Below are 10,239 nucleotides of genomic sequence, written 5' to 3' on the forward strand. Positions count from 1 at the left end.
ACCCAAGGGCCGCGGAGTACGGTTGAAAGTGGGGGGGGGGGGGGGGGAGGGCTAGGTTTTGGTATGTGTCACGGAAGTGAGAGGGGAGAGGGAAGAGCTTTTGAAGAAAACAATACCGTAGGAGAAAGTGGGAGGGGGGAAATAGCCCCCCCTCAGCCCCTTCCTCTCCCTGCAGCCTCGAGCCGTTTGTGTTTGTTTTTGTCGCTGTGATATTTTAGGAGGTAACCACGTTGTATTTGTCACATCACAGAATACTTGAGAACCATTAAAAATATAGGCACAATCAATGAGCACGATGCCAATTCGAAATATAACCATCACTTTAGGGCAGTTTCTTTGTTTATTTGTAGTATTCTCTACTTGCACAAATCCCATAATACACCTATTTTACCCCCCAAAACTTTGCATAGGGATTGTTCTCGATTTCTCTTGGAACATCTTCCTGTCCCAGGAAAAATTGCAAAAAATGTCTATGCAATTTTTTTAGGGGGGACGGGGTGGGGCTAGAAGAGGTGTATTATGGGATTTGTGCAACTGGAGAATTGCAAGGAACCCGGATTCTTACCTATGTTGAGATCTTTATGGACAAAAAAAGAATGCAATCGATTAAAATTTCACCCCTAATTATCAGCACCTCTAAGAACGTTTAGTCGTAAGAGCTAAGTATTTCTCAAACTAATTGCGACCAAGTTTTGATCCTCCCTACAAGTAGAACTAATTTCACGCAAATGATCAACGGTATACCCTTTTCCCAAAATGGTCCCCATTGCAGTATTCGTTTGTTTTCTTGAAAATCAGTCCTTGCGTGGCCCTTTCTTAAACTTAAAATTCAAAAGAAAAATTAACCGTGAATGAGTGCAAACAAACAAGAGAATACCGTTATTTGTAATAAGACGTATTGTCCTCCAGGATATCTCTATTACGTGAGTGAAACCTCCTTCCCTGAACTGTTTGAATGGGGCATGTTTTGTAGCGGGCTTTTGACGTTTAAGCAAGTATTTTCAAGAAAAAAATGGTCAATCTCCAACTTGAATATAGCAAATTGTCTTTTTTTTGCTACAGATGGTGGTTTCTGGAATTGCGGGAATTATTGGTGCCCGCACGAGGAAAGGCTGGCTGGTAAGAAAATCTTAAGCTGTGCAGTCTGTGGGCAGATGATGTGAAAGAAGTTCCTCGTTAAATATTAACCCCTTACTAGCTTCGATTTCTCGACTCCTTTTTTCCAGTTCAATTTGTAAATAGACTGAACTGGAAACAGCAAGGAACCGTTAATGAAAACACAGCACAGAAAACGAGGCCAGTAAGATAATCATGGTGTCATACTAAGATGTAAATTCTAGCGGTTGAGTGACCTGGGAGAGAATAAGTCAGTAGCTTTTCGCGGGCGATTTTTGCCATTCTACGTCAGTCAGTTTCTCTAGCAACTTCATTTTTCTTTCTCGTTTTATTGTGGAAGGGCAGTCTAGGAGTGCCTCTTCCTCGAGCTTTAGTGCCACTGCTTTAGATGGGGGAATAATTTTCCACCATTTTTGGCCACAAATAAGGAGTAGTTTTTGGTCGTATCTGGTGTGGTACATTATTCTCGCTTTTCATAGATATAGTAGTATTGTGACAAGTATCTCAATGCGTAGTTTATTACTACTACGTATGATTCCAGCACGCAGCTGTATTCATCAGTTGACTGATTGCACACTTCTAACTATAAGCTATTTCACTTCGAATGTTCGTGTTACTGGAGTCAAAATTTGAGATTTGCAAAATGGATTCAGTTCCTTTTGAATTAAGCAATGTGCAAAATACGTTTTCATGATGAAATGAATACCTTGATAATGATCGAACTTTTCGTCTGATGCAGTGACAGACTGGCAATATCTCAGTCCCCTTTTTTTTTGTTCCAAACAGGTATCCATTCATGCGGCGTTCTGTTTAGTGGTAGGTGTCTTGAGTCTCCACCTGATAAATATATTCGTCGTCAAAGAAGCCAAGTCACGAGATCTTCACTGGACCAAGTGTCAGTCTAACTTCAAGGGATCAAGTAAGATCAGTGAATTATAATTACAAAAACTAGCACAACCACACCATGTGCGTCTCACTATCAAACAAGTAAAGAGAAGCCGGCCAGACGAATATTTTTATGTTCTATGGCATACCCCTGTTGAACTTCCTTGCGTAATTTCGTGGCTAGTCTGACATTCGTATGTTTCCTCCCTGCCAAGGGACTCATCATCAGACACAACACACAACTCGTCAAACATCACATTTGAAGCTCCGCTAGCATTCAAATGATGGTGGCAATCTGGTCTTATGTCTTATAAGGATTCCCAATTACATAACATAACAAAACGAAATTTAAATTGTGAAGGATACTTTAATGCATGTTTTCGTGGTTAGCCTCAGTGACATATAGCAGGCTAGCCACGCAAATACTCAATTATCTTTCACGCTGTTGAACTGCTTACTATTGATAAAAGCGAGATCTCTGGTTCAACCATGTCATTTAGCTGCGCCATCCAGTTGTACAAAAGCTTTTTTTAAGTCAGTGGTATATTACAAGGAGACACGACGTTTGCGCGCACAGAACAGTGTTCAATGAGTGGTGATCAGTGTATCAAAAGGTCGCTCGTTTCATTTAAAATGGTTTCAAAATTTAAAGGGAAGCCTTTAAAAAATGCAAGCTTGAACGGGACTGGAACTTATGACCGCAGCTATAATCCACAATCAAATACTAGTTTTTGTTATCTGTCTGAACCATGCAGAACCTTTCAAAGCGCACCATAGTTAATCGAGGGACTGGTTATGAAACCTTGGAACCTTCAAAAGCGAGAACAATGTTGTTGCAATCGATGTTGAATCGACCGTGACCCTGCACAATCTTTTGTTTTCGCTTCGCACGGGTTTGCAAATTAGTTGCGCATAATTTAATCGAAGGATTTGATTGGTTATCTTCTCGAAAAAAGGTGTGTTTTGTGCAGGGTCAAGGCCAAAAATACGGACAAAAACATGAAACAAAGGAACTTGTCGAGTTTCATAACCATATCCATGCGTTAACTATGAGCGCACGCAAGAATATTTATGAAGCAGAGCACAAAACGGTTTCGTTTTGGGTGTGTATAGTATGGTGGTATTCACTCTTTGGGGATCTGAACAGTGTAGACAATCTCTTTCCCAAGGAGACAAACCTGGTGGGAAAAGCCCAGTCCAAGGGATCTCCTTTTTTTCTTTTTTATTGCATCCGTCGGAGAGTCCATCATACACCTTATTCCAAAATGGCCGCCATTTTAGTATTCTTTTGTTTCCATGCAAATTGGCCCTTATGGCCTCGCTTTCAAACGCAAAATTCAAAAGAATGTTTAACCTTGGACGAGGCCATAAGGGCCAATTTGCATGGAAACAAAAGAATACTAAAATGGCGGCCATTTTGTAATAAGGTGTATTCAAGTCCGCATCAGCGTCAGAAACGTGTCTATTTTTAAACCAAGTTTTGCGGGACAATGAACAATATTAGACCAAATCGGCTAACTCAATGTTGTATCAGTTCAAACCCTTTGGGAATAAAACATTTTGCTCCTGGTATTTCCACATCATTTAAATGTGAATGTCCATTGTTATTTAAATACAATACACAAAGAATCTCAACCCCGGGAGATTTCAATCGGGTACAACATCGAGTTAGCTGCTTTGGTCTATCGTTTGTTTTCCCGCAAAACTAGGTTAAAAATAGACACTTTTCTGACGTTGATAGGGGCAAACCTGATACTAGATTCTTTCTCTTGGGTAATGGATTCTTGACCCGTTCAATCATCAGGCGGATGTTTATCAATTGCCTAAGAATCATCAGCCAAGAATTAGATAGTTATAAACAATGCTCATTACACTGAGGCTATCAAGGGGCCAGATAACCACGCCTCCGGTGACAATGTAACCAAGCGACCAGGCTTCCGACAAAAATCAATCCAATACAGAGTTCCTAAGAAGAGATACGGGGAATCGGTTGTGTTAGAAATGTTTCAAAGCATTACCTACCTTCGTTTTTATGAAATGTGCAGTACATATACATTTGTTTTCACTTCTAGAGTACTGTCACCGGTATGCGGCAACTCTTGGTATGGCAGGCTTGTCAGTTTTGGCTGTCACTTTAGCTCCCGCGGGAATTATTTGTTGCGCTACCAAAAAGTTTATGACGTCACAGCATCGTATAAGCGAAGCTGAGGTGGGTCACTAAATGCTCCTCGTTCATGTACACGAGATTCTTGTATGCAGACAGGTTTTTACCCAGCTTGAACGTACCTTATTATAGGCAATTAACGCTTTATGAAATGAACGAATTAATTTAAGTCGTGTTAACTTGTGTTAACGTTAATCTTCGCGCTGTTAATTAAGTTGCCCGTTCATTTTCGCAACCTTAATTACCATCGTTTTTCCCTATCTTTGACACTCTCCAGAGATTTTTTTCAGCTAGTCAAACATTAGAATTTATTTGCGCACTTTAATTCACATCAATCTTTTACATTAGTAAATCGTTTACTGTGCTTCAACTGTATTTTCTTCGTGTCGTCAACAATTTTTTTTCCGGTGGGGGGGGGGGGGGGGGGGTAGTCGGGTGGGAGAGGGGTGTAGCAGACGCGTTTATTTCCAACATTTTGAAATTCTACCCCATCTTTCGCGCTAATTTCATTTATTGGGAAGAACAATTTCAAATACTAACACGAGCGTTAATTTCTTATAATAAGGTAATTTCATTTTTGTTTTACAATGCCTACAGAGCATTAGGACGGTTCTTGGTGGCGAAACTAGAGGATCATTTTTGGTTTATATTGCCTCAAAGACGTTTTTAGTTTCTTGTAGCGTGAAAGTTCCCCGGTAACTGAATGAAAGACGTTTGTTTGTTTGTTGTTTTCAAAGGGTGAAGACAGTTGTACATTAGGTAAGGAACGAGAGTCCAAAGCAGCCACGGAGAAAACAAGGAATTCCCCTCCATCCAGAGAACTGCAACTTCCTGATAGGAACTACACAGACAAACATCTACAGCATGACAGCAAATATCAGGGAGTATCATTAGTCCCAGCCAATCACAGAGGAGATCTTAATAATAACGTGGGGGATACTCACCTGGTAAAAGATATCGCACTCGGTTTCGAGCCTCGAAAACGCGTAGACGGTAGTTACTGTCCCAACGTCACAGCCTCTGACGACCAGACCTCCGGAGAGGATACGACTCGCAATCAATGTCTCGCACCTGCCAGGCGTGAATATGCACTTAACCAAGTGCTGACAAATGTACAGCTCACTTACCAGGATCCTGGGAACGAGGAATGTGTAAAGCAGGGGCAAGCACCACGAACAGAATATCACGAGAACCAATTTGCTCCCGAAAGCAGCACTTCGAAAGACAGGGATCTTAGCAGAGATCTTCCCAGCAACAAGGTTCATGGAGATCCCGCCTTTGCTCCTGACAACCATTCATCCAACAAGCAGAGGCCTAGTAACCATGTGAACAGGAACATCGCGCGTAGAACAGAGGCATTAATGAACCGTCCGTCCAATCATCAGGCTGATGTGGTTCAATTGCCTAAGAATCATCCGCCAAAGAATCAGACAGTTGTAAACAATGCGCATGAGACTGAGGTTATCAAGGTGCCAGATGACGACACCTCTAGTGACGATGTGTCCAGCGACCAGGCCTCCAACAAAGATGGATCCAATACTCAGGCTTTTGGAAAGAAGGAGCTTGGAAATCCTCAGTCGAGTGACGTAGCTGCCATATTCATTGTACCGGCAAACAATCAAGTATTTCGTAACCACGTCCCTGGAAATTACGTGCTTAGAAAACTACCGCTGGACAAAAACGTACAGGATGGTACCAGAAATGAAAGGCAAGAAAAACCAAAGCAAAACCTGCACCCAGACAAAGCGACGCAGAAATGTTCTTCGGGACAGTCGCTAGCAATCAATCGTCAGCAGAAGAACATATTACTTTCAAACACAACTGATGATTCATTTGCATAAAATATGGCACAGTTTCTTCTACTTTCTGAAGTTTTCATCATATTAAGAGTTATTTAGCTTTTAATCAAACTTCTAGTCTAAGCTAAAAAGCTTTATATTTGTCCTTCAGTTTTATTGTAAACAGTTGTTTTGCATTCATGATTAACAAGAGTAATGGCATAAATTTGATTCGAGGACATGACTTCATTCTATAAAGTTTTCAAGCGTAGTATAACCTTTATAGCAAAAGAGGCGATACACCATTAGAAACTACCTCCCAAAGGAAAAATTCGTAAGCTTACGTACGCCTTTGTTTCAGGAGACGCCACAAGATATGGCGGTTGCTCGCTTCAGAAAGTTTCTATAGAAAATTACACTGAAGTCGTGATTGACCGACCCCTTCCAAGACTTTTATTCTTATCGGTAATTCTATATACCTGCTTTTTTCTAAAATCGAATACCCTAACCATAATTAGATCATACATTTTTCAAAATGTTTTACCAAATACTGACTTTTCTCATTCTATCCCTTTAATATTATGCCCAAACATTTGGAGACTGACAACATTTAGTAACGGCGGCCAATCGGCTTCGCTTTTCATGTAAGTCGTGTTAGTGCTAAACTGCTCATCGTGTACTATTTTGTAACGCTCGTTCCCAGGGCTTTTTTGCCGACTGAGAGGGCGCCCTACGGCCCTGGGAACCAGGTTGTTAGAACAGAGCATTTTCTCTCACACGACCAGCCGCGATTATGGTTAACGAAGTAAAAGATGTTATTTGGTAAAAGAACAGCAATTCCCTGTGAATTCATAGTTTGGAACACCATCATCGCGACCCTACGGTTCATTTGTAGGGCCGCCGCACGACGTTGGACACAACACTTTTAAGACTAAACGACGAAACCTTTGAGTTCATACTACATGTTTCAAGACAGACTTCTGCCACCCTCAGTTAGTCAGAATACAAAGTGATGGAAGCTCAATTTATAATAAATAGAAAATGCTAATATGAAAAACAATAACAACGGAATGAAGTATAGCGTGAAAGTGTGGGAATTACAGTGCAACGTGCCTTACCGTGGCCACCCAACAAACTTTCACATTAGATAATTATGTGTAAATACGTCAACTCAACAACCCATGCAACGGTGTTACAGCTGTGCGAACTTTGCAAGGAAGCGTGACTGTCAATCAAATTCACACATCCTGATTGGCGGACAATTTGCAAAAAACTTTGTTAGGTGGCCACAGTAAGGCGCGTCGCACTGTAAGAAGATAGTTTTAGATTGACATGGTGTAATTGTTGATGCAAAGTGGGTTCTTCTCTCTGAATATGAGTAGCCTCTTTTATCTTGAGTTGAAAACTTTTGGAGGCGTGATCTAAAACACAAGGCGTGACAAACTCTGATAACACTTTTCTTGAACTAAATAAGCGGAGGCTCTACGCGGTTTCAGACTGTGGTTCCGATTTCCCTGGTGTGAGAGTTATTTTTTCCGCTAGTAAAGCTGTACTTGTGTATCAGTGAAGAGGTCGCAGCTGGAGACTGGTAGTTGGACGAGAAGAAGTTCTTGCTCCCTGTTCGCTCTCTTTGGCCCATATGCTCTGACGTTGCTCTGAATTCACGATGGAAGGAACTTCCCAAGGACGCGATCGAAAAGGGACCCTCTCCCTGAAATTGAGAAATCAAATCCTGTTGTGGCATTTTTCCGAGTTGCTAAGATAATTTCCTAGAAATGGAGTCAATGGGGATTCGGTAAACGCCACATTAAAGGATTAGAGTTAGTCTTCCAAAACATGCACCTGCCTGGTAAGTTGTCTATGCTATGCTGATGGAGCCTAAGAAGGCCGAATCAGCTGTCCATGGCTGCCAATTGACCGGATGAAATGGTTGTGCGCATGCGTGGTGAGTTGGCCACCACCGGGTTGATACCTTCGATACCTTCAGTGATAGCGTCTTGAAGTAGCTTTTATCTAATTTTCAGTAACACATTGCACCAACTTACGAGGGAGGAGGAATGGCTGACTAGTATCCAGCTGAACTTTTAAGTAAATAGGCGACTGGTCTTTCTCCCTGCGGGAAGAATTCCGGCTCAATCGCCGATCAGTTGGCTCAGCTCAGGATGGGCATCGGAGTAAAGTGCAGAAGGTAGTGAGTTCAATTCCGACCGGACCAACATTCAGGCTCTTAAGGACGTTCGCGCCCAAAACGTTCCCACGAACAGATTTTTTTTAAACTTGCCACGCAGAAAGGTAATGATCTACTTTTGCCAAAAAGGCAAAAAAAAATGGGGGGTCACCGTGCTCGTTTTCGAGATCATGAGGTGCATTTTTAGAAGATTGCGTTACTTTAAGACGATCTTAGCTTACAACTGTCAGCAATAAAAAAGCTACATGAATGAAATTTAGATCAGGTAAACGTACTCAGATCAACATAACTAATATAACTAAATTAACCTTTGCAGCTGATGTCTTTTTCTGAGGTGAAATAGGCCTTGAAAACCGATGCATATTAGTCTAAGAAAGAAAACTTCGGTCGCACGAGAGCATAAAAGGCCAAATATTTGTAACTTCGCACGTACAGATTTTTTTTTTTTGTTAAAATGGACAAAATCAAGAAAGGAAGTGATCTACGGAAAGAAAAATGGGGGTCACCGAGCATTCAAGAGAGTAAAATTGCTGCGAAGTTCTCAAAGCGATTGTCTATTCGCACTGTCACGCCATTGCGTGACATTTCCGAGAAGACCTGGGTCCAAAGCTATCCCATGATGCCACATACTTTCATGTTCCATTCTCGTGCAAAATTTTTGCGCCTTCAGCATCGTGTTTACCTGCGTGGTCTACGATGCATGACGTGTGCGTGACATATGCGGAAAGATGCGCAGTAGCAATGGGCGCGAACGTCCTTAAAATAGCTGAGGAGAAAGTGCTGCCTTTGTAATTACACCCACAAATGGTTAGACGTTTAAGGCTTTTTGGATAAGGACTACAAACCTTAGGCCCCTGCTCACAACCCTTGTTTATAAACTCTGTGGACATTAAAGATCCTACACATACTCGTAATGAGCAGGGCACGGTGTTCCCGGTGTTGTGGTCTGGTCTGAATTCTTAGGGCCACAAGATTACAGCGAGTTTCAATCGAGTGTCGTAAAACCTAAACCAAAGTAATAACTTTGGCCAATCAAAAAGGACGGAGACAATCCAGTAAACCAATCAAAACTCGAAGAAATTACACGTAGCCGACACAAAGCGCGGGAAAATGTGCAAACGCGAACCACGATTGGTTTTGGTTTCCCTTCTGATTGGTTGAAAAAGTGGCACGAGAACTTTGAATCAATCACTGAGTTAAAAAATGCAAAACCAGAGCATTTCGCTAATTACCTTCGTCACTCATTGAAAACCGCTCTATTAGAGCTAACACTATTTAGTGCTACCCTCATGAAATTCCTTACTTACTTACATATTCGCTGCGTCTGTTTTCAAAACTTGTCACTTCATCGGCCTTGAACCTCTCTTGAGGGGAACGGTCAATTAAGTTCATAGCAGTTTTTTTTCTGAATTAACAATGGGAGGAACTTCTCAAGGATGCAATTTATAAGGGGCGAATCTATGTTTGTGATAGATCATGGAGAGTTTCGAGAGAGTTTACCTCAAAAGCTTACCGAAACATTGCAGCAAAGTAGTTGGGAAGATTCTATCACACCAGATAACGAAATAGCGGCTTGGAGAATCAAAACGCTGATGAGAGCGATCATCAAAATCGATTCTGTATCGTACGGGCATTGCACTAAATGGACAGAAGAAGAAGTGAAATAAATGAAATATTAACGGCACTTTAATGATTGACCAACTTCTCAGCCGTCAACTAGGGTTCAGGGTTCAGGTAAGACAAATATATTTACTGGACTTGTAACCTTTTCATTTTTAGCAATTGGGTTAAAGGAGTAAACTAGTCAAGGAGAAGGGAAGCAATTATATGCAGTAAATGTGAAATGTCTGATCAATGACACGGCGTCTTTTTGAAATGCTAACCTCTTATACTAGCTGAGCGCTATGGACGTACTGGGGAATCATTGGCCCAAGGTCGTGGCAGTACGGACACAGCGCAGCGAGTTCCGTACAAAAAAACGACCCAGGGCCAACATTCCCAGTACGGTCCCGAGCAAGTATGCTATTTATTATATGGCCAGCCTCGTTTCTTTGAGCAATCGCACACTTCTCCAGCTTGGTAAATGTTCGTAATCTTCGTCTTCAATC

General features: G+C 41.6%; 2 protein-coding genes across 2 annotated transcripts in view; one reads left to right on the top strand and one right to left on the bottom strand.

The window, feature by feature from the left end:
• LOC138040820 (uncharacterized) overlaps nt 1–6,176 on the top strand; it is a 7,667-nt gene extending 1,491 nt beyond the window's left edge. Inside the window, exons 2-5 of the mRNA XM_068886486.1 lie at nt 1,063–1,119; nt 1,903–2,035; nt 4,074–4,210; nt 4,903–6,176. Of these exons, the coding sequence (XP_068742587.1) occupies nt 1,063–1,119; nt 1,903–2,035; nt 4,074–4,210; nt 4,903–6,006 (1,431 nt within the window). The 3' untranslated portion in view covers nt 6,007–6,176. The remainder of the gene's footprint in view (nt 1–1,062; nt 1,120–1,902; nt 2,036–4,073; nt 4,211–4,902) is intronic.
• The window catches only part of LOC138040823 (uncharacterized), an 11,308-nt gene continuing 7,039 nt past the window's right edge, over nt 5,971–10,239 (bottom strand). The window contains exons 4-5 of the mRNA XM_068886491.1: nt 9,645–9,769; nt 5,971–7,654 (exon numbers count right to left, since the gene is read on the bottom strand). Coding sequence (XP_068742592.1) covers nt 7,436–7,654; nt 9,645–9,769 — 344 coding nt within the window. The 3' untranslated portion in view covers nt 5,971–7,435. The remainder of the gene's footprint in view (nt 7,655–9,644; nt 9,770–10,239) is intronic.

Source organism: Montipora capricornis, chromosome 3 (genome assembly GCF_036669925.1).
Source record: "Montipora capricornis isolate CH-2021 chromosome 3, ASM3666992v2, whole genome shotgun sequence".
Classification (NCBI taxonomy): Eukaryota; Metazoa; Cnidaria; class Anthozoa; order Scleractinia; family Acroporidae; genus Montipora; species Montipora capricornis.